General features: G+C 48.6%; 1 protein-coding gene across 1 annotated transcript in view; it reads right to left on the bottom strand.

Annotated features, from left to right (window-relative positions):
- Pou2f3 (POU class 2 homeobox 3) overlaps nucleotides 1-24,863 on the bottom strand; it is an 86,943-nt gene that overhangs the window by 9,116 nt on the left and 52,964 nt on the right. The window contains exons 4-9 of the mRNA XM_059266849.1: nucleotides 11,434-11,538; nucleotides 9,682-9,784; nucleotides 7,017-7,099; nucleotides 3,998-4,180; nucleotides 3,296-3,437; nucleotides 1,362-1,498 (exon numbers count right to left, since the gene is read on the bottom strand). Coding sequence (XP_059122832.1) covers nucleotides 1,362-1,498; nucleotides 3,296-3,437; nucleotides 3,998-4,180; nucleotides 7,017-7,099; nucleotides 9,682-9,784; nucleotides 11,434-11,538 — 753 coding nt within the window. The remainder of the gene's footprint in view (nucleotides 1-1,361; nucleotides 1,499-3,295; nucleotides 3,438-3,997; nucleotides 4,181-7,016; nucleotides 7,100-9,681; nucleotides 9,785-11,433; nucleotides 11,539-24,863) is intronic.

The raw sequence follows: 24,863 nt of genomic DNA on the forward strand, positions 1-24,863 counted from the left end.
TCCACTCCAGTCATCCTGCAGCCGTGGAGCCCCTGAGCCAGACTCAGTGGGGCATCTGCTGCAGGGCAGCAGTCCTAGCAACCAGGACCTACAAGGCAGGACTGAGTAGTTTTCAGTATCCAGGGAGGCTCTCGGGGCTGCTACCCCAGGGATCCCTACAGAGGCTCTCGGTAGTCACCCGTATTTTCCTCTTCTCGCCCTCCCCACCCCAGCTCCCATGAGGCTCACATCTCGTACACACTGCCCCAAGAATATGCTTTTGCTATCCTTGAGAATGTTTCTTCAGAATCTATGGCTGGACTATCTAATTCAGAACATGGAAAGATTTGAAAACTTTTCATTTAAAAAAATATATGAATGCATGTTTTAAAAATAACTGTAAGAAATAAAACATTTTAACTGGTGGGGGAAAAGGAGCCTTTTGCGGTATATTCACAAGTGTCTAAATGTACGTGGACAACAACACTAGCAACTGCTTTCAGAAGATACTAGAAGCTAGGTGGCGGCACATGCCTACAGTCCTAACACTTGGGGGCCGTGAGTTTGAGGCCAGCCTGGGCTACATAGTGTTATATACGGGTCAGCCTGGGTAAGCTCCAGTGTGAGATCATATCTTTAAAAAGCAAAGACAAGACAGACAGACAGACAACAAGAGGCAAAACAAAAACAAAAGGCAACAGGCTACCTTTCCTGTCTACTCCTCTTCCTGTGTTTTCCAAATTGTTGACAGTGAACATTCACTGCATCATTTCTTAAGTTAAAACACTTAAGAACAGAGTTTTGACGCTTATTTATTTGGGAGTGGGGCTATGGCAAAGGTGGGTGGAGCCAGAGGGCAATGCAGGAACCGGTACTCTCCTTCTACCATGTGGGCTCTAGGGACTGAACTCAGGTCGTCAGGCTTGGCTACAAGCTCCTTTTCCCTCACTAAGCCATCTTGCCAGCCCTTTATTATACTTTTAAGATGAAAAGCAATGTTTGCTTCAAAAAAGCATGGAGACTTTCATATAATGCCCTGGCTTTCTCCTGTTACCTCAAATGTATACAGAAACACACGCCCTACTGGAAAGCTGTGTTCATTCTTGAATCTTCCAGTGACAGAGACAAGGTGCCCCAAATATATGTCAGGAAGAGGAAAAGGCTGTTCTGGAACTCTGGAAGAAAGTCGGCATTTCTGGACTCCTGGAGTAGAAGGATAACTTGGCTTGCTCCCAGACAGGTGTGGGTGTGTGGGGGCGGGGTGGGGGAGTAGTGCTTAGCTACTATGAGAGGGGACTGACCCCAGCTTCCTCCACATGAGGGACCCACTTACCCACCTGCACAAGCTGCCCCACCCCCTCCCACCCGAGGAGGCTGCTCACATCCTGAAATCGCTTCTCCAGCGTCAGGCGGATGTTGGTCTCGATGCTGGTCCGTTTCTTCCTCTTCCGGCCAAACACTTCGCTGAGAGTGGGGTAGGAGCTGGGTGTGTTTGCTGAAGGGTCTGATGGGGAGGACTCTGGAGAGAGGAGCAAATGAAGCTCAGAGATGAAGATGTGTGACTGGTCCAGCCTGCCAGAGTAAACCTGAGGCTTATCAGCTCTTCGCACCGACCCTGCAGTAGTATATTCAAAATTAGCCCTGACCCCAGCAGAGAACCCAGAACAGATCAAGTCCTGCTTCTCCAGGACGCTCTGGGCAAATGTCCGCCAGGGCTCCCACCACAGATTCTCCAGATGTTTGCAGTCATGGCTCAGGGATGTCCAGACATCAGTGGCCCGTGTGGGTGTAGGGGACAAGGTAGAACTATGAGTCACACTGTCTGACCTGTTTTAAAAGATTTGTGCCCATCTGTGAACGCCGAGTGAAATGGGTTTACTCTTGGCATGCAGGAACCTATGCTAGTTCTGAAGACATCTGTCCTCGAGTGAAAGGTGGGAGCCAAGGCTGCAGGGTAGGGAGAAGTCATACTAATGATGACCCATAAATCCCTTTCCCAAAGATGCTAGTAGCTTCCATCATTTTTGATGTTTCAGTAAAAGTTGTCTCAGGAGCACTGTATTGAGGAGGAGGATTCTTCTGAGTGAGGGGACTTCCTTAAAGAAAGCCACCCCAGCTGCCCAAGCTGCCCCTCTTGCCTTTACTACTGGAGTAGTAATCAATAACCTACACTCCTATTTAGCAGAGCCTAGCCCTGAAGAGGGGCTTGTTCCTTTCCACTCCACATGGGTCAGGATGCCACAACCTGGGGCCACCCTGTACCACACATTTGACAATGTCTGGAGACATTCTGGGAGGTGTCTCAACTGGGAAGGTGAGGCAGATGCTATTGTCAATGAGTGGGTAGAGATTCAGGCCACTCACTTCCAATGCCTAGGCCAGCCCCTAAGGACAAACAATTTTACTTGGTCCAAATGTCAGGAGCCCTGCCTTGCACTCTAACACCAAGCTCCCCTGTTCATCATTCCAAATGCCCCTCCCCTTTCTTATCCCCTTGACCTCCTGGCAGGCCTGGATCCTGACAGAATCTACTTCCTCATTACCCTTCCTGCTCACAGGCTTTTCCAGCCGGTCATGGTCATAGCAATTGCCTGTCCTCTGACCCCTGCTCCAGAATAGCCAAATAAAGAGCTGGAGCTGGGCCTGGGTCTTCTCACCTCAGTGGGACCCTACAGGGCCCTGTTCCTTATCTTCTGACCTAGGCTGATCCCATACAACAATTTGAGTAAGTGGATCAAACTTAGTCTCTAGGCAGCTGTCTTGAAATATAGGGTAGGTAGCTCTGGGGTAGGGGATAGAAAGAAGAGAGTAGAGGAGAAGAGGAGAGGAGAGGAGGGGAGAGAAGAGGAGAGGAGAGGGGAGGGGAGGAGAGGGGAGGGGAGAATCAAGTTGTCCTGCCACAGACGAGCCACATCTGCCAAAGTGCTCCCTCAGTAATAAAAATGACATTTTCATCTTAGCTCACCGTTCTCCTGGATCTTACCTCTTGGTTCATGCCAGGCTCACAGGGGCAATAAAGGGATCCTATGCCTTGACTTGGTCAAGCCCCATCACTCACACACACACACACACACACACACACACACACACACACACGCGCACGCACGCACGCACGCGCGCGCACACACACGCACGCACACACACGCACGCACACGCACGCACACGCACGCACACACACACACACACGCACACACACACGCGCACACACACACACACACACACACGCACACACACACACACACACACCCCTAGAATCACCCCTGTGGAGTTTCCTGGGGCCTCTTCCATGATCATTTCTCGTTTCTCTGCCACCCACCTGCATCGTTCAGCCACTTCTCCAGCAGTGGCTTGAGTTTACACATGTTCTTGAAGCTCAGATTGAGGGCCTCGAATCGGGAGATGGTAGTCTGGCTGAAGTCATTGCCATACAGCTTTCCCATCGCCAATCCCACGTCTCCCTGCGAGGGGTGTTGAGAGGGAGGAAGGAGAGGGGCAGATGTCTCTTTTTTGCCTGTGTCCTCTGCTGCCCTAAAGCTGTCACACCGGCAGAGCCCCGAGCATCTGTCCACAGCCTTGCACCTTCCCGAGTCTTTTTCTTCTAGGATACAAAACTAGCTTATTTCTCTCCTTACATTCTGAATGGGCCATGCCCTTGCCTGCCCTTCATTCCTCTCTCTCTCCACCAGCAACACCTCACTTTCCTTCCCACTAGCAAACTGTGCTCTACTGGCGGGGAACAGGATGTAGCGCACTTGCTCCAATCTGGTGTCAGGATGCTCCTGAAGCCGGGCGGTGGTGGCGCACGCCTTTAATCCCAGCACTCGGGAGACAGAGGCAGGTGGATCTCTGTGAGTTCAAGGCCAGCCTGGGCTATAGAGTAAGGACAGGCTCCAAAGCTACCCAGAGAAACCCTGTCTTGAAAAAAAAAAAAAAAAGGTTGCTCCTGAAAGCTGCATTTGGGAAGACCCAGCCGCTATCACACAACCCGGGTCTTCCATCTGCTGCTCCCAAAGCCAACCTGTGTGAAGCCCAGCTTAATGCGCCTCTGCTTGAAGGTCTTGGCGAACTTCTCCAGCTCCTCCAGGTCACTGGGCTCGTCAGTCCCTCCAGGGCCAGGTAGATGCTTGGGCACTGGCAGATGTTGAGGTGCTTCCAGATGGGGCTCTAGAGAGGATCCCGACAGCCCAGGGCGCCCAACTGCCTGATAAAGAACACAAGCTAGGGTGAGCCACAACGGTTCAACAGGGCCCAGCAGAGGTCTCTGCGTTTGCTACTGATAGTTCACCTAGAGGGTGACAGGTCCTGGAGTTTACTGAGGCCTACTGTTGCAGTAGAGACTGGCATTTCTATGAATCTGGAACCCAACCCGGACACCCTGGGCAGAAGGAGAAAAAGGCAGGACAAGGAGGTGGCCTCTTTGGGTTTTGGTCTGTGACTCATAGACTCAGTAGGTAACTTCCTCCTGTCAGCTTTCCACCATAAAAGGAGCTGGCAGGGCTGTTTACTACGAGATCTGAGACGTCAGCGTGGGATAAATCTCAGCACGGGACAAGGAAAAGGTTATTTGCCTGTTCTTTTCCACAGAGCAAGGTGAAGGAGGCACACACAACAGTCACAGGGACATCTGGAAATTCAAGATATTAGTTATGAACGTCGTTTCCTTCCTATACCACTGTTTTCTTTAATGAGAATGTTGTGAGTTTATTTATGTATCCACTTTTTTTAGGAAAAGATCTTGCCATGTCGCCCAGTCTGGCTAGTCCTCACAATCCTCCTGCTTCAGCCTCTGTGGTACTAGGTTTACAGATATACACCACCCTTCCTGGAGAGTGTTATAATTTTAATCAAATGTGGCTTTGAAAGATTTATTTGTTTTTATTTTATGCATTTGGGTAGTTTTTTTTTGTGTGTGTATGTGTTTGTGTGTGTGTGTGTATGTGTGTGTGTGTGTGTGTGTGTGTGTGTATACATATCATTTATACCCATGGCCTGTGGAAGCTAGAAGGGTGTTTGATCCCCTGGAACTAGAATTACAAATTACTGTGAGCAACCATGTGAATGTTGGGAATAAGTAAACTGCTGGGCTGTCTCTGCAGCCCGAAGCAAAGGCTTTTTACTTATTTGTTTTAACTACTGCTTTCTCAACACACCTTGTCAGAAGATACCCCTTCTTTAGTCTGTTTTCATAGGAAAATCTACCACCTAATTTAGAGCCATGATGCATTCACAGGAGGTCAGGAATATATCTAGTCTTGAGATATCTGTTTTTAAAAAGGATTTATTTATGTATAGAGGTGTTTTGTCTGCTTACGTGTAAATGCACCACATGTGTGCCTGGTACCCTTGGAGGCCAGAAGAAGGAGTCTGATCCTTTTGAACTAGGGTTGTTATAGGTGATTGTGAGCCATCATGTGGGTGCTGGGAACCAAACCAGGTCCTCTGCAAGAACAGCAAGTGCTCTTAACCCCTGAGCCATTTCTCCAGCCCCTTGATATATCTATTATTCCACGAAGATGGAGTGCCATCTGAGCTTGGGGGCCAGGCACTGTGTCCAGCACAGAAACTGCTCACTGCCTTTAGGACAATGAGCAGGAAATCCTCTCTCTCTCCTTCCTGGTTTGCTGTTTTGCTTAGAGGAAGGTCAATCCTCTCTCTTGTTCTGGCATCCTTATGAGGAGGAGGATAAAGGAGTCAGAGTGGCTAGAAGCATCACAGATGGGTCCTGTTTTGCAGGAGAGATGAGGATGGGAGCAGAGGGAGGTTCCCCAGACCAGCTACCCAGAACAAAGTCCTAGTCGCCCTTGAACACTCTTTTTTGTAAATTCATTTGACAGACACATTGAGCTACACATTCACCTCCTCCTCCACATCCCATCAACTGTCCAATTCCATCAGTTTAATGTCCCAGACGTCATTCAGTTACCCCTCCCTGCTCTTGTTTCTGTGGCTGTTGGTCAGTCATCATACTCTAGGAGGACCTTTCTACTTATTTATTTATAGACAGGGAAGGTCTCTTTGTGTTACCCAAGCTGGCCTTCAACAAGTAATTCTCTTGCCTTAGTCTCCCTGGTAGCCAGGACTGCAGCCAGAAACCATGGCACCCCAGGTAGAAGGACCTTCATCATCTTCTAAATGGCCTCTCTGCCACAGGTCTCTTGAGTAGGACCTCAGAGTCATAGATCAGGGTCTATAACTATGCCATGCTTCGGATGCAGCCAGAAGGTAGAAAGGGGCCGCATCCAACTTAGCTGTTCCCATTTCTTTCAACCACTAGGTGGCGCTCTCCTTCTAGCTATTTTCTCTGGATGTTAGGCCTGGGAAAATCCAAGGATCTTCATGAGCCTTGGAGATTTTAGCCCAAGAGAAGGAATATTACAAGTCTCTGTGGTCATTTCTAGTCACCCTTTACAGGAACAAATCATGCATCTCTGCAGGTTATTGGCGTCCCAGGGACATCCTGGCATGATGCTGGCAAGAAACGGAATTTTATTTCCTAATTGACAAACAGGTGCTGTGCTGTGCTGTGCTGTGCGTGCGTGCGTGCGTGCGTGCGTGCGTGCGTGCGTGCGTGTGTGTGTGTGTGTGTGTGTGTGTGTGTGTACGCTCCAAAGCAGACCTGCACAGGGCTCTCCCCCTAGACCTGCTTGTGCCCAACGTATGCCCATTGCAGGGCGCAGTCAGCTGAAGTGGTCCTGAAGTGAGATACTGGCTTTGCTGCCCTGCCCTTCTTAGGGTTTGAGGGCATCTGGGTGGACCTTGGGGTGGGGGTAGTTTAGCATCCTGAGTAGCTGGATGAGTTCTTAGAGGGGGTGAAGCCATAACCTGACTGGACCGGCGTTGTATGCCCATAACAGACATCGGGGCAGCCGGAGAGCCACATTTTAGTGAGAGGGCAACCTACCTCATTTAGCTTGGGATTTTCCTGGATGCCAACAGGGAGAGCCCCTGAGGAGCTAGCGTCCTGCTAAAGAGGCAGGAACCCTGCCCAGGGCTGAAACAATATGGGAAGAAACAGGAGGAGAGGGTTTGGCAGTTACCTGGGAGGCGAGGCCAGGCCCTGTCTGTGGGAGGAGTAGAGTGCTTTGTTGCTGTGGAAAGGAGAGAAGATTCGGCTGCAGACCTGAGTGACAGGGGAGGGACAAAGGAACAAACAAACAAACAAAACAAAACAAACAAAATCCAGGCCATCTGAAGGACAAGCCGGACAATGAAGCCATGCTAACCGCCCTCTCCTCCTGCTCACCTAACCAGCTCCCACAACCCACCTTAAGCCTGGTTGAAAGGCCCTGTGGGCACTGCCAGGAATTGCCACATAGAGGTGGAGGCCAACCAGACTCAGGGATAAACAGATGTAAACAGCAGTCCCCAAACCTGTCCTGCCTGCCTGCCTGCCTGCCTGCCTGCAGAAGTGCAAAAGCATAGGAAGGTCAGGACGCTCTGCCTGGAATCTGATCAGCAGGATGAGAAGAAGCCCAGAGGGACAGGGACACCACCCAGAGGGACAGGGACACAGCAGTGACTACAGAGCCCCAGAGGGAGCACGGTGCTTCAATCTGCCTGCAAGTGAAAGCAGCTGGGATGTTTAGGACCCCAAATCTGTAAAGGCAGAGAAAGAAGATGGTGTCATATTGCTCAGAAGGGCAATGGGTCATTGGTCAGAGGCTTCTGGTGACCAGGTCATTAATTGGAGGGAGGCCTGAGAGCACAGGGAAGCCAGATGCTAGGGCCTTCCAACTCCCTTAGGGTGGTGTAGACTCTATCTGTGTGTTACCTTGCCTAGGGACCTCCCTCTCCCTCACCTTCAGGAAAACTGCCAAGGAAAGACTCTGCCTGTCTGGTGACTGTGATCAGTAGCTCCTGTCTTCAGATGGCCAGAGCCAGCACTTCTCACTCCTAGCAGAAGGGGAGTCCTCAAACCCACAAGACTGACAATGGGAGGGGCCATCTCTGTCACTCAACATAGAGAAGCTCCTTGGCATACCTGCTGTCCCCGGGCAGTTCTGGGTCACTGATGTACCACATTTGCTAAGGTTGACCTTTCTGCTGAAAATGTCAAAAGGTCAGAGAGGTCTTGGAGGAACCCTGGCCTAAGAGTGAAGAGGCTTGAGATTACTTTTGCTTACACTGCAGTCTGCGCAGTGAGCAGAAATTGTGTGAACAGAGCCAAGTGCCCCACCAATCACCTTGCGGTGTAGAGTTTACTTTCGTATTTGTATAGAGGAGGAAACAGACTTGCAGAGATTATGTAAGTTTTCTTTTTTTTTCTTTTTTTTGGTTTTTTGAGACAAGGTTTCTCTGCGTAGTTTTGGTGCCTGTCCTGGATCTCGCTCTGTAGACCAGGCTGGCCTCAAACTCACAGAGATCCGCCTGCCTCTGCCTCGCGCGTGCTGGGATTAAAGGCGTGGGCCACCACCGCCTGGCTTATGTAAGTTTTCTAAAGAAACACAGCCAGTATTTTTTTTCTTCAAAGAGTTTCTCTGACTTCAAATTTTAACCTGTTTTTCTGTCTCCTCTATTGTATAATATGCCAGTGCCTGGGCCTTGTTCATGTTGCTTGGAGTCTTCCAGAAATGAACAGAATCAGTGCCTACCTTCTCTTTCCTAGTCCAGGAGTATGATATGATTGATGGGTGTTGGTTAGCCAAAATAAACACTCGGATGTGTTCTCATTCATCCTGGTGCCATTTGGAGACACCTTGCAAGCTAAGCATAGGGCCTGCGTCTTAGGCAGGTACCCAGAATGGGGTACAGCTACTTCCAAGTTCTCCTCTAGAGTAGGAGCTGTGGAGAGCGTCTACTTCCAATGGCATTTTCAGCCCTGTTTGGCAGTGGTGAGTGGAAAGGCAGGCAGTACAGTGTGATCATCTAGAGCATAGGTCTTAGACTGTTCTGGAACTTTCTAGTGGGTCACCAGCATGCAGTAGGGCTATCTATATAGCACAAGTTTACTCTGAGGAATAAGCCAGGAAAACAACTCAACAGACTCCTGGACATGTTAAGCAATGATACTTAATGTTATTAATACTCTGATGTGTTTGCTCAGGGCTTGGGAGTCATTTCCCTGCCAAAGACAACCAGTTCTATTTTCTATAGCCTGTGGGAGGCACTACTGTTCCATCCAGACAGAATCATAGCCAGGCCAAGGGGAGGGGAAAGGCTCAATGCAAGCTAGACTTCCAAGGAATCCCAGGGCGCTTCTGCTTCCTGTGTGTGTCCCCTCCGCCCCCACGCCCACCACTCCAAACCTTTAGACTAATTCCTATGAAAATGAAGTTTCAGCAAGAGCCAGAGCAGGAAGGAGAAACAGGGAAGGTGCATAATCTGGAACCCCCCACAAATCCCCTTCAAGAACCCCTTCCTAGGTCCCAGGCAGAAAAGCTGATCTTTTTCAGACAGGATTTTATCTAACCCAGGCTGACTCCAAACTTGCTGTGTAGCCAAGGATCAGCCTCCTGCCTCCACTTACAATGTGTGCTGGGATTAAAGATGCTGCTGTGACTGGTTGTATGAAATGCTGGGGATCAAACCCAGGGCTTCCTGAATGCTAGGCAAGCTTTCTATCAGCTGAGAGCTAGTCCCAGCCCCAAGCTAGTTTTCACATCACAGGGGTGAGCAACTTTTCTGCGCCCCCTCCCCCCCCAGTAAACAGCAGCAGCCTTTTCTAGACTCAGGCAATGACTGTATAAAGCTCAGGGTGCTTACCTTGCTGCCCAGGTGGGGTCTGGGAAAGCAGGAACTGGGATACAGATTGTAAGTGGCCAGGGACCAGCACAAGCTGTTGGAGTGGATGGAGAGAAGCCATGTCCTGCGTGTGGGGAGACACACAGATGTTATACAGCCTACAACAGGGGGACCTGAAGCCTATTGACCTCCGACCCCTATAGTCCGTGGGACTGCAAACTCTGGGAGGCTGTGGGCGGTGTCCTTGCTTCATATCGCCATGTGTCCCCAGCGCATGTGTCTCCAGCACATGGCGCACAGTAGCTAATCCACTAAAGCTGGTACTGCTCCTGCAATCCACCAAGCAGTCCCTCGAGCGTACAGTTACTAACTCTGTTCTCATGCTTTCATTTGTCTGCGTCCTGACTCCCTTTTGTTTGTGCCCTGAGGACCAAGAGTAGGTATCACCCAGTCGCAGAGGTTTATCCTAGAAGTGGCAGTCGTCCCAACTGTCAATTTTCTTAAACTATCATGTCACTTGATTATGCTCAAAGCCACTCTTTAATTATTTCCTGTACCTGAGTCTTTCTAGAAGGTCCTAGGGGGATGGGGCAAAACCATTAGTTATTTTTGTTGTTGTTTTAGTTGAGACAAGGCCTCACTCTCCAGCAAGGAGGGCTGCAAACTCACTGTGTCGGCCTGGGAACCTTGAATTTGTAGTGATCCTTTCTGCCTCAGCTTGGCAATCACTGGAGGTACAGGCATACACCACCGTGCCTGACTTTGTTGTTGTTTTGAGACAGGGTCTCTTATTATGTAATGCTAGCTGGCCTGGAGTTTTCGATATAGCTCAGGCTAGCCTTGAATTCACAGAGATCTGCCTGCTTCTGCCTCCTGAGTACTGTGATTAAAGGTGTGTGCCACCAAGCTCTGCCCCAGGCTTAGGTTTTTTTGTTCTGTTTTGTTTTAGGATTTATTTATTTATTATGTATACAATGTTCTGGCTGCATGTATCCCTGCCCACCAGAAGGGGGCACCAGATCTCATTACAGGTAGTTGTGAGCCACCATGTGGTTGCCATGAACTGACTGACGACCTCTGGAAGAGCAGCCATTGCTCTTAACCTCTGAGCCATCTCTCCAGCCCCCCAGGCTTAGTTTTTAGTATTAAACAGAAAGGCCATTACTCTAAACTTCTCCCACCACCTCAAGACATAGAAATGGCGATCCCAGCATCAGGGCGCTTCAGACCCCACAGACCTGGGGCCTGCGCACGCACACTTGACAAACCTCATGGGAAGGAGGTGACGGATGCCAGTCACAGAATGGCTCAGAAAGTAGGTCTTTCTTCCCCGGGTGAACTACAAGATCCCCTGGCCCGAGGCTCGCTGCTCTCCTGACACCAGCCCTCCTCTCCTGTTAGATTTTGTCATATAATCTTGAAGGAGGCAGAATGGGCTCACTGGAGACAGAGAGAGTCTGTCACTACTCAGCCACTGTCCACCACTGGAGGTCCTCAGTGTTGCACCAGCAACATAGCTATCGGGTCCTTTGTTTTTGTCAAGGCTGGCTTTGGGGACATGTCCCTTTGTGTCCCTCACCAGGCCTCACTTCTGCAAGGACTGTTTTTGGAGACCCCACATGCATACTTCCAGGCCTCCTTTGCTTGCAACTGGGGGCTCCTTGGATGAATTCACAAGGTGCCAAGTACAGAGAGCCAGCATTGGGAAAAGGGCCTTAACAGCTCACCAACCTAGAAAGCATAGCAGGGTCTGTGGCACAGGCTGGCACCTACCCCAGACATTTGGTTTCCAGGCATCATGGTAGGCCCTTGGCTCAGGTGGCATGGCCTGTGAGAAAGGGTCTGCTGTAGAGAGTCACCCAGATCCTCTGTCTTAATCTGCAATAGAGGCAGAAGGAGAAGGTGAGTCCTGGGCATCCCCAGCAGGCAGAAACAGCACTGTGAAGACTAAAGCAGGAGATGAGCGCCAAGTCTGGAGAGGAAGCGGGCAGCCCAGAGTTTCCTGGGCTGAAGGGATGGATGGGTCCCAAAGACTACAGGACCAGTCTGCAAAGCGGACCAGTCTATCGCCAACCATCACCACCTTGCAGGTGCTGTGCCAGTGCACAGTACTTTTCCTCCTTGGAATGAGAAAAACCAGGATAGCACAGTGACTTCCAGAAAGAGAAGAAAGTTTAGGCCTGCTCATCCTTTTGGTATGATGACCTCTAGTGGATAAAGTACTTGCTACCCACTGATGCTACTGATGACCTGACCTCCATATGTATGCTGTGGCACATGTATGTGTACACACACACACACACACACACACACACACACACACACACACACACACTGAATGAATAAATAAATACAATTTAAAATTTTGTAATGAGAAAGCTAAGCCAGGAATGGTGGTGCGTTCTTGTGACGCCAGTGCTTAGGAGGCTGAGGCAGGACTGCCATGAGTTTAAAGCCAGTCTGGGCTACTTAGTGAGTTTGGAGGCTTATAAGAATTCTTACCAGCGCTGGAGTGATGGCTCAGCAGTTAAGAGCACTGACTGCTCTTCTAGAGGACCAGGGTTCGATTCCCAGCACTCACATGGCAGCTCACAACTGTCTGTAACTCCAGGATCTGACACCCTCACACAGACATACATGCAGGCAAAACACCAATGCATATAAAATAAAAATAATTAAAAAAAAAAAAAGAATTCTTGCCCTCTCCTTATAAGGCCCCTAGGACAAAGTATGATTCCACCAAAGTGCACTCTGGGAAAGCAGTGAGTTTAACAGGCTTCCTTACAGAGCATGAGAAGGGGGCACACACAGGAGCATGGGGTACCCCAAAGCAGCCATACTGGAAAATCTTTACCCAGCACTGATGATGGCTTCCGCACCCCCATGTAGAGCACCCCCTCCAGTTAATTGTCCATGGTCTGTACACACACAATGGGGTTGGAATTACCTACAATTGGCCAGAAGATACACAGGGAATGACAGGAATCTCAGGGAAGGGTCTCATGACCCTCCTCATCCCCTCCTATGTGGGAATGCCAACAGTCAACTGATCTTGGGGGTCTCTTATAAACAGTCACAGCTGTTCTGATGACAACAATGGCCGTGATGATTGAAAAAGATAACTCAGAAGATAAGGTGACCCTGTCACACACATACAAATACAAACTACAAAAACAAAGCAAAACAAAAAACTAAAAAAACAAAAAACCATCTTCCATGGCTAGGTGTAGTGAGTGCGCTGTGAGCTCAGTAAGTGGGAGGGTGAGGCAGGAGGATCATATTGGAACTCAGCCTGGGTGTATACAAAACCAACCAACCAAAATACACAAGAGCTTACTAGAGCAGATGTCTGTCAGTTCTCTGCTTTTCCAACACACTGGGAAATCAGAATTTCCTTTGAGATGACTGTGATTCTAAATGGTATCTTTAAAACTCCCCACCTCAAAAGAGCAAAAATATGACACTCTTTAATTGATCTCTTTATTAAGTCTGCTCTTTAGTTCTCCACATCGATTCCCATCTATGAAACCGGAAGTCTGGAAACTGCAAGTCAGGGAACTCTGTCTCTTCATCCCTCTCATCCATTTTCTCCATGCCAAGCTGCATCTGCTAAGGCCCTCTGGGTCCACATGGTTTTGGTGACAGGGTGGCAGTCTTCCTACAAGCAGAGACATGCCCGCTGTACTGTAGCCTGAGGGACCTTTGGTGGTTTCCAGTTCTTTTCAGTCTCGACCATCCTATGACACAAGAACCACACACTCGTGGGTTTCCCGGGAATCCCTGAGGAAGGCAGGAAGTACTGCTTATGTCCATCTCTCCTCTACTCCTGAACAATTACTCTCTTGAAAAATTTCAGGCAGTCCACTGGGAGGGGAGCCGAGTGACATTGAGTGTATACAATATATCGAGGAATGCAGAATCCACACCACCCTTGGAGAAAGACTTTGGTGGGACCTTCTGAAACAGACCAGCTGATTGTTTTCACCACAGCTAAAACTCTGAAGCACAAAGATGCTGGCTTAAATCGTTGTCTTGATCTATACTGGGAATACAACTAACCCAAGCAAAGTTGAGTGTGTGAGTTAGACACTTGGTGCATGCAGCTGCTAGAGCATGAGGCAGGAGGATCACCAGGATAAGGATTGCCTAGGCCACATAGGAGACCCTGCCTCAGAAAACAAACAACAACAAAAAGAAATAAATAATTGCATAAGCTGAGATTAGCATCTGAACCATGCTGAATCCCTATGGAAAATGGATTTTGATCACTAAGGAAGGGATTCTCGCTGGCCGACAGAGGAAGCAGCTCAATAGTGGGAACCTGAATATTGATTGATTAAAAGACAATGGTGAGATTAGAGGGGTAACTCAGTGGTTAAGAGCACTCCTTGCTCTTCCACATCAGGTGGCTCACAGTGGCCCATAACTCCAGCAACAGGGGACCCAATGCCTTCTTCCAGCCTACAACGGCACCTGCACACATATGTACACACATACACATATGCATCAATAAGTAAATCTTTACAAATAAGTAACTCCATTTAAAAATAAGACAAAACCACCAGGCGGTGGTAGCGCAGGCCTTTAATCCCAGCACTCAGGAGGCAGAGGCAGGTGGATCTCTGTGAGTTTGAAGCCCAGCCTGGTCTACAGAGTGAGTTCTGGGATAGACTCCAAAGCTACTCAGAGAAACCCTGTCTCAAAAAAAAAAAAATCAAAAAAAAAAAGAAAGAAAGGAAGGAAGGAAGGAAGGAAGGAAGGAAGGAAGGAAGAAAGAAAGAAAGAAAGAGAAAAGAAAGGAAAGACAAAACCTACCTCTGTGGAGCAGATGAGGCAGTGAGGAAAACCCTGGACACTGGGCAAGGCGGACCCTGTTTCTCATCCTAACCCTGACTCCAACTTCCTATGGGATCTTGAGCAATAGGGGCCTTGGTTTCCTACCTGCTGCATGTCCCCATGTGGTTTTTCTCCCTCTTGGTTTTAAAAGGGAATAGCCAACTCTAGTCACGTGCACAGATGGTGGCCTCGGTAGTCCAGTGACTACCGAGAGACCCCAGAGAAGGCCTAGGCAGACAGGTGGGAAGAAGCTGGCTTTTCCAAGCATAGTTTGCCAATCATCACCCACACACAGAGAGACGCTCCGGAACCCCGAAGCAAAGGGGAGGAAGGAAAAGAAGTGGGTTTGTAGCACTATGCGGAAGGAAGGATTCTCAGAACTCAACAGTCACAGCATGTGGGTTGGCCTCCAGAGCTCCCCTCCCTATGTCCCCTCAGCTCTTCCCACCGTGCTTGGTACCTCCATCTCAGAAGCGCTGATACCCGGCTTCCATCCACAGACCTTAGAGTCTCCACATTGAAACATTTGTTAGCAGGTTTTTAAAGACTTGATAATCACTGCTTCCAAAACCACCACCATCAAAACAAATTTCGGTCTGATCTGAAAGCCCTTTTGGTCAGCCCTCCTGCCATAGCTCTCTGTTGTCTAGTCCCTTTCTTTCATCAGGCATCCCCATTCCAGAGAGGCTGGGGAGGTAGGATGGATGGAACGGGGACAGAGGGAGAGCATGGAAACCTGGAGGAGGAATCACACCGGTAGAACCACCCCAGGCAGCCTGGCATCGTTCCAAAGGCAAGTGGCGGGTTCCTTTCCAGCCTCATTATGCTCCGTAGAGAGAGATAAGAGGGTGTAGCTATGACAGAGCTCGGAAGCATGCGCTTTGCCTCCAACCTGGGCGCTATCTGTTAGGATCGCTGCCAGGTCTTCCTGCAATGCTGAAGTTCAGAAACCAGCACCACCATGAAAGAAAAGGCATCCTTTCATCTGCCTCGTAGATCGATGCCCCCACACTCCTGTGGAGGGGGGCACTCCCACCTCCCAGTTCAGCTAACAAAATACCTGATGGTAGAAACAAACCTCTTAAGGTGTAGACTCGGGCTTCTTGGTAACTTACTATGTTACTCTTCTAAGATTAATTTGTCTCATTTTGATTCACCAGTCTTTTTATTCATTCATTTTCCTGCAATGCCCCACCCCCTGGGGGAGAAGTGCTGAGTGTAACTCCCAAAGCAGATAGCCCTAAACATAGAAAATAAAAAAGACACAAGAAGCCAGGTATGATGGCACACCTTTAATCCCAGCAGGGAGGCAGAGACAGGGATATCCCTTAGTTCAAGGCCAGCCTGGTCTACACAGAGCAAGTTCCAGGACAGCCAGGGTTACACAGAGAGACCCTTTCTTGAAAAACAAACAAACAAGATACAGGAATACCTCTTCCATAATCTCAGCTTTGTGGGGCCATGGTGTCCCTTGGTTAAAAAAAAAAAAAAAAAAAAGAAAGGCAGAGCTACATTAGCCGGCATGGGGAGCCAGGACACAGACAATTACTGCCTCCAGCATGGTTTTTTTGGGGACACTCTCAGGGGCTAAGGAACGTAAGAAATTAAGAAATAAAGCCCTCACTAATCCAAAAAAAAAAAAAAAAGATCCCTTTTCACAGCTGTTGAGTGGAAAAGCCTGGCACTTTTCCAGGGAACTGGGTGTTGGCCGTGGGTCTGCAAGATGAGATAGAGACTTCTGTTGGATCCCATTGACTTCTAAGGTGAGAACCGCAGGCAAATTGGACGAAAACCCAATTTCTCCCATCCTTGTGAAAACCCAACTATACTCACAGGCTGCTTGGAACCACAAAGATGATCTGCAGGGTCTCACTGGTAGTTTTTGCTACCTGAGTGGAAAGACTTCTCTGGGCCCTACCTGGGAAGGCTAATACTCCCCAGGGACAGGGCACATAGTATGCACATGCCCTGGCCCAGGCCCAGAACATCCTATCCATCTAGCAGACGAGGTTTGAGAGTGTAGGATCTCCTCCACCCACGGCTCTCTGCACAGGTATTGCAATGAGTCTTGGGCAGTGACCAGGGAGGTAAAAAGCTATCATGAGCGATTATCTTTTCTAATCCAAGTGAACTCCCTGACTTTACTACTTTAGAAAGCAGTAGGCCTCCTTCTAGAAGGAAGATGCTCCTCCTGAAGAGGTAGAAGCCCTCCCTGGGCTCACTGGTGTCTTTTTAGCCTGGAGGGTATGGAAACGTCTCATCCCACAGAAGCCCAGAGAGCTTAAGATGAGGATTCAAAGATACATAGCCAGCTACCCCTCAACCTCAAAGCCATGGTTTCCTGACCCTCCCTACTGCTCCTTCTTCCAGAAGACACAAGAAATAGAAACATCCCAGTAATAGACGACGAGGGATGGGCAAGGCGGTGCTCAGGCCTACGGCACACGTGAGCCTCCCCTAGTGGGCAGGTGCATGGTGGAGCCGGGGTCCTTCTCTTTAGCTCCCTCCACAGGACACAGTCACGTGACCCACTGTGAGGGAACACAGTCCAACACTAATGAATATATCACTGGTGAGGAAAACGATCAAAGCTGTTGTTCAGGTTGCGTAACTCGTTTGTGGAAAGTGTTTCATAAAACATTTCACAAGAAGGCGCCTTTCAAAGCAGAACAGCTCCCAACCTGCCTTCAATTACAGGCAAGGTGGTGCTCTCTCTCGCTCTCTCTCTCTCTCTCTCTCTCTCTCTCTCTCTCTCTCTCTCTCTCTCTCTCCTCCTTCACCTCCTCCTCCTCTTCTGCTTCTCCCGAGCAGTGAGGCAGACTTTCTGTAGCTTATCTATAAAGAGCTGGCAAAGGTGCATCCTGAGAAAACATTCTAAAAATATATTCATTCCAAGTAGGGGAATGGGGCAGGCAGGTAACCACCTCAGGTGAACAGGGCTGAAAGTACCCCATTCGGTGGGTGTCGGCTGAGGTTGGGTTTTGGTAGTCCCCCACCTTTTTTTTTTTTTTTTTACTTACAGTGGTCAGACTGAACCTCACACACTCCAAGCAAGTGTTCTAGCATGAGCCACACACGCCCTCACAACGTGTCTGATTCTACTGGGAAGACCTTTTCTCTCCAGGGTTCCTGGCTTTTCTCTTTGAGCCAGAGGTCCCGTCCCTCTTAGATGCCTCCAGGAAGTGTCTGCAGAAACAGCCTCATCCAGTCCTTAGTCGCTGGTCTCACCTATGACAGCCACGTCTTTTCTTGTGCAAACTGGGGTCATCTCCCCGAGAAAAATCAAGCTTTTATACAACAAAGCCATGGACAAGTGGACCCTGGTCCTTTATTTTTACTATTTGTTGTTTGAAGACAGGGTCTCATTTGAATGCTGGCCTCCCAATGCATAACAGAGGATGACCTTGAATTTCTGATCCTCCTTGTACCTCTGAAGTGCTGGGATTGCAAGCATGGGCCACCATGCCAGCTTTATGTGGTGTCAGCGATGGTCCCCAGGGTTTCCTGCATGCTAAGCAAGCACCCTAGCAACTAAGTGAGAGTTTCATGCTCAGCCCTAGGTCCTTTGATGAACAGTTGCTCTTCTGGAGTCACGCGACAGGTGCTGCAGCTTTCTGATGGGAGGATCCGGTGTCTGCTGCTTTCATCTGCTCAAGGAGGGCGAGACGTTTCTCTTGTGGTCCTGAGTCTTTGGTGGCAGGACACAGCAGTGCTGGTGCTAAATGAATGGGGTTGTGCTTTCAGGGAAGACACATACTTGCTGGTGTTTCCTGGTGTCCAGGACATGGATGATTTTGAGCAGAGTGCTGTGCACAGCCTCCTGGGACACCACCACAGAGAGCTGTATCCATGGATGCTCTCTCTGGTACCCTGATCTCCTTTGAGCCTAGAGTCTCCTGGTTGTCTTGGTGGCCAACCTGATAGACCAGAGGATACAGTGGTCACTCCTGGTCTTCATTCAAGTAGAGGCACCATAGGGAGCTTCTGGATGGCTCTGGAGTCTAGAGGGCTGTTTGCTACTAGATGAGGTAAGAGGCGAGTGAGCTGGGAAAGGATGAGCACAACACCGAGAACTAGTTCCCAGCCCGGTGGCACTTCCTGGGAAGGTCAGTATACAAATGCAGCATGTCATCACAGTGCCCAGGCTGCTCACCATGGAAGGAATTTGCCGTCCCCATCAGAGCTGGGATGGCCTAAAAACAAAATACACCCAGAAAACAGGTACAAAGCTCTGAACCAACCAGGATCCCTGACTCAGGTACACCCACCATTCCTGGGGTCTCTGACTCAGGTACACCCACCATTCCTGGGGTCTCTGACTCAGGTACACCCACCATTCCTGGGGTCTCTGACTCAGGTACATCCACCATTCCTGGGGTCCCTGACTCAGGTACATCCATCATTCCTGGGATACCTGACTCAGGACATCCACCATTCTTGGGGGCCCTGACTCAGGCACATCCACGATTCCTGGGATACCTGACTCAGGACATCCACCATTCCTGGGGTCCCTGACTCAGGACATCCACCATTCCTGGGGTCCCTGACTCAGGTACATCCACCATCCCTGGCTCTGCTTCCATTCTCTACCTACTAAGCTATTTCTCTCATTCGTCCTTTTCTTTTTTCTTTTAAGACAGGATCTCTCTATGTAAACCAGGCCAACCTGGAATTCAAAGCAATTCTCCTGCCTCAGCCTCCCAGGTGCTGGGAACCACCACAACCAGCTTTTTGCTTCTGTTTTTCTTCTTTATTTTTCTTTTATTCTCCCTTTCCTTCCTTTTGATACAGAGTCTCATGTAGCCCAGGCTGCCTCCAACTCAGTCCTCCAGACTCAGTCTCCGCAGTGCTGGGATTATAGGCATGAGCCACCACACAGCTTCACTGTTTTTTCAGACCAAGATTATTCTTCCATAAAAGAAGGGAAATGTGCTAGATGTAAACTACTTAAGAAGTTTATTACATATTAAGGAGAGCAGGAATAGGCTTGTAAGAGTGTTTTCGTTATTACTGGACCCATTTTACAAATGAAAAGACTGGGGCTTGGCGCTCTTAAGAAACTTGTTTAAAGTCACATTGCTGGCAGATAATGGAGTTGCAATCTCAGCCCAAGCCTGCCTGACTCCGAAGCCCTTCTCCATGACCCTGACTCACTGAGTGTGATGGAGTCACTGAGTTATAGACTCTTTAAGGCATCGGGTGCTGTGTGCCAGGTACATAGCAGGTATTGGGAAGTGGGACTACTTCTCTTCCTTCTTCATCAGAGCTGGCAGGAAATGCAGATACCACGGGGTTCATTCTACAGCCATGACTCCTGAAGCCCAGACGGGAAGTAATCTGCTAGGAGAAGGCAGGTGGTGTTGCACTCAAGCTAGGACCCATTAGGGCAGGCCTCCCAACTTCCCCACACAGCTCACCCTGCTACCCCACTCTGGCTCTGCTGTCTCTTTCTGTCCCTCAGGCTGCTGCCTCCCTTGGCTCCAGGAATAACCGAGGAGCCCTAACTCTGTTGCCCCTAATGAGGGTTAACATCAGTGAAGAAAAGAACCCCCTCAGTTCTGGATGACAGCTCAGGGAGAGGTTCAGTACAGGTGAAAGGGACCAGCATCCTGCATCCTTGACTCTATACAACTTGCGGAGCTTGATATTTGTTTTTCCTTCCTGCATCCTGCATCCTTGACTCTCAACTTCTGGAGCTTAGTATTTGTTTTTCCCTCCTGCACCATGGGGAGGTGAAGAAGAGACTGGCCACCTCTCCATCTTGCTGGGAATGTTGTTAGCAGGGCTGGGGAGAGATGGGCATGGGTTCAAAAATGAAGCTGATAGGGGCTGGGGGGCTGGGGGGCAGGTATCCTGCCTCTCTGGATGCACGCATGTGAGCAGCACCCATGTCTGGATGTGAAGCACTTCACAGGCTAGCTCTGCTAAAGAAAGGCAGGGTATAGTTTTCAAGCACCTCAAAGATTAACAGCATTTCCAAAAATAAGCAAAAGTATTCTGACAAGAAATCCATGAGAAAGGGTGTATTATCAAATATTTAATGAGAGAAATGATTTAAAATAAATTCAATTGCATGCATTTATTTACTTACTCATTTATTTATTTATTTATTTATTTATTTATTTATTTATTTATTTATTTATTTATTTATTTATTTGTGGTGGGAGGGTTGCAGGCATGCAAACGTGCTCATGAGTATCATGGAGTGCACTTGAGGGTCAGAAAACAGCTTCCAGGAGTTGGTTCTCTCCTCCCACTGTGTGGGAATCAGGGAGTGAATTATCAGTCTTGACAGCAAGCGCCTTTACCCACTAACCCATCTCATATTTTTATAGCTTTGGTAACTAAAGCTCAGAGAGCATAAACAACATGTCCAATGCCACACAGCTAGGAAGGGCACAGTCATATTTGACTACTTGGACCTTTGACCTCCACACTCACCCTTCCCATCCCCTTACCACACCTTGAGCTGCTCCATTATAACCCGCTGCATGGTCTCAAGTGTAGCCTAGCACCTCCACAGGTATATGTGGCTAGGTAATAGAAAATGAAGTTTCAGCCAAGCTAGTGGTAGGTATGTCCATAACCTATCTGAGTGGAGACTAAGGCAGGAGGACCATGAGTTCGAAGGTAACCTGGGTTGAGAAAAGTCTGTTTCAAAATTGAAGTTTCAAGATCTGAATGGGGCCGGCTGTGGTGGTGCATGCCTTTAATTCCAGCACTGAGAAGGCAGAGGGAGGCGGTGAGCTCAAGGGCCAGCCTGGTCTATAGAGCAAGTTCCAGGATAGCTAGGAGGACTACACAGAGAAACCCTGTCTCGAAAAACCAAAACAAACAAATCTGAATGGAATTTTCTTTGGTATTTTGTGGTGACTTGTCCCTAAAAGTCAGAGCACTAGATAAAAATAAGTGGGTTTCCTTGGTAATTTTCATCTTTTAGAATAGCCTTGTAAGTAAAGTTGAGGTTCTTGTCTTCTGTTTTTTTGTTTTTGTTTTTGTTTTTCCTGTTGTTTTCTGTTTTGTTTGGAGATCAGGTGTCACTATGTAGCCCCTGCAGGCCTCAAGTTCATGGCCATCATCCTGTCCTATTTTCCCAGTTGCTGGGAAAACAGCCTTGTACCGTGATACCAGACTTGGCTCTTCTATGCCTGTGGCATCCAAATCAAGTGAGATGTCACCAGGTCTGCTCGGGCAGCAGTGCAGCAGCAGGGTGGTCATCCATGAGCCAGGAGTGCAACACAGAGCCCTCCTGCACCAGCAGGGTCCCTTCCTAGTGCAGTTTAGTTCAACGCATCCATAAGGCACCTACCGGACACTAACAGGAACTCAGGTGTGCAGGGAGCTCCGACATTGGTCAGGAAGAAAGTCAACACCCACAACCAAAATTAGGTCTGGAATAGCGCAGAAAGGGCTGCAGTGGACAACATCAAGGAGGAAGACAGCTAGACAAAAGGGAAGGAAGGAAGCTGGGTGTGGTGGTGCACACCTGTAATCCCAGCACTTGAGGCAGAGGCCAGAGAGGGTGGAGAGTTTGAGGCCAGGCTCAGCTACATAGTGAGATATTAATCATATCCCTCTCCCTCCAATAAAATATAAAGGGAGGGAGGAAGTGATGAAGGGAAAGAAGGAAGGGAGGGAGGGAAACAGAAGGAATGGAGGAAGCAGGAAATGAGAGAGGCGGGGTGCGGGAGAGAATGGCGGGGGTGGGGTGGGGGGACACACAAGGTAGGGATGGCTTTCAGAAATTCCTTCTTTGTAGCCTTGGAGTATGAAAGGGGCTAATGAGCCAAGAAGGGCTTTGAGGAGAGTGGAAGCAACCGGTCCAAAGTCAGAGGGTACAACGGGAACTTCTTACAGTCCCATCTGATGCTGCGTGGGTTAGAAGCAGGCAGGGGCCTCGGAGAAGAAAGAGGTCAGGCTGGACTCTGGAGTCGAGCATGCTTATAGGAAAGAAAGTGAGGAGGCAGCTGGTCCTGAGGAGAGCACAGGTGTGATAGTACAAACAGGCAGCTGGTACCCAGCTCCTTATTGCACAAGTCTAGGCTGGAATCCACCAGGGTGTGTAAAAGGCCAAGCAGCAGGCACACATGGGAGACATGGGACAGCAAGTAGCAAGCCTTTAGTGAGTAAGGTATATTTCCAGGGGCTAGGAACATAGCTCAGCTGGTAGCATGAGCTACCTAGCATGCACAAAAGCTCTAGGTTCAGTCCAAGCACTGTGTATACACGTAGTGTGTTGAGATAACACATACACACTCACAAACACATTTAAAACAACTGCCTCACTACATCTGGAGTCCATCTCATAGCAGCCAATGCCTGGGACATAACCTACAGACCTGCTTGTACATTTCCAACATGCTCCCCGGTTTACAGCACACTCTCAAATATTATCTTGTCTGCTGCCTTTCAGAATAGTCCCAGGAGACTGAAAACACTGGCAGGGATTATGATTCCCACACTATGGTTGAGGCGAACAAGGTCCGTGAAGAGAACACACACACAACACTCGTGAAGAGAAGGGATTTGTTCAAAATATGAGGTTGGCTAGAGGGAGGGCTGTGATCGGAATCTACATCATCTGATTGAGAAATCAACCGCCTTGCAGACGCCTAAGCTTTCCCGGGAAAATCTTCCTAAATAAGGGGACTTTTCAAAGTTATTGAAATCTATCCCTTGAAGCCCCAAAGCCTCGTTCAGTGTGGGGAGCTCTTTATTGGTTTCTGTTTGAATAGAGATCTTGCTAAGAGAAGTGATATACATTTCCACATTCCCTTGAAGAGCTCCTGAAAGCTAATTTAGCCAATGACTCAGAGTCATAATTCCAACTCATCTGGAAAGCAATCATCCCCTCGGGGATTCTGAGGGCTCTACCCTGTATTGGCCAGTACACCAGACACTTCTTTTTTTTTTTTTTTCTTTCTGTGGGTTGGAGCTCTGCTTTTCTGGGACTTTTGCCTCTTTCCTCTTGGCTATGTTTTTCTCTGCTCTTGTTTATATGTTTGCTTCTTGCAGGCCCCTATTCCAGCTCACAATTCCAGCGGTTATTTGCTAAGGGCTGGGAAAACCGAGACGTTCATTTAAAACCGGACTGGTTGCAACAGTTCTGAGACAGGGGCTCGCTAAGCAGCTAAGGTTGGTCTGCAACTCAAGACCTCCCTACTTCTGTCTCACTAGTTCTGAGATTGCAGTCATATGACGCCACACCTAGGCTCTCCCATTGTGTCTAAGATTGTGTAGAAGTTTGAGGATCTGAGGGAAGGGCCTGGCTTGAGGCTCTCTCTATTCTGTCTGCCACCTCTTTGTTCTCTGCACTGAGTGGCTGCCTCTCTGAATAAGCAAGAAAACGCACACTTGCCTTTGCTAGCCCTTGACTACTCTCCGGCCTGGAGCTTACCCGGTGGGTTAATCCTAGAAATCCTCCTGTCTCCACTTCCCCTGCACTAGGATTATAAGTGCATGACACATGCCTAGCTTTTTTTTTTTTTTTCATGTGTTGCGGGAATCATGTCCTCATGCTTGGTAAAGCAAATGCTTTACCGACGGAGCTATTACCTCAGCCCACCACTGACATTTTAAGTGAAATTCTCCAGGTTTAGAGCAACTACCCAACTCATTATCAAAAGGCTGAGTGAACATGAGCCAAGAGACTGTCTTCGGGGCATCAGGTTGGGTGAGTATCCTTTTTCTGAAATGCTTGGGACTAGACTTAGAATTTTTTTCAGATTTTTGAATACTTGCATACAAATAATGAGATGTTCTTAGGAATGGGACCCAAGTATTATAATGCCCATTTGTTTAATTTGCACATTATACATACAGACTGAAGACAATCCGATATGATATTTTTAGTGTACCTGCACTGTGTCTGTAACCAATCATACAAGGTCAAGTGTGGAACCTTCCACTTATAGGTGTCATTTTATAACACTCAAAATGGTCTTGGATTTTAAAACATTCAGAATACTCCACTTCCTTCCTTCCTTTCTGGCCTTGAACCTCTGATGATCCTTCTGTCTCTGTCTCCAGCGTGCTAGGATTACAGGTGTAAGCTACCATACCCACAAGATACCCAACTTATATCTTCATTTTCTTACCTATGAAGGGAGATAATTTGGGCATTTCCCCCAAGGGTTAGGGCTATGTGTCTATAAAACCTATTCCAGGGAGAACTAACCTTGTTGTCACCAAAACTATATCCATAAAGTTAGTGGTTATGCACACTGGCTACATGGGAGACCCGTCTTGCTTATGAGGCCTCACTCATCACTTAGTGACTTACCAAGTAGGTGTGGAATGCCTGTCTAAGTACTTTTTTTTTTTTTTTTACAATGCCCTGGAGATTGAACCCAAGGCTTCATGCATGT

This window comes from Peromyscus eremicus, chromosome 7, assembly GCF_949786415.1.
Source record: "Peromyscus eremicus chromosome 7, PerEre_H2_v1, whole genome shotgun sequence".
In the NCBI taxonomy this organism is placed as follows: Eukaryota; Metazoa; Chordata; class Mammalia; order Rodentia; family Cricetidae; genus Peromyscus; species Peromyscus eremicus.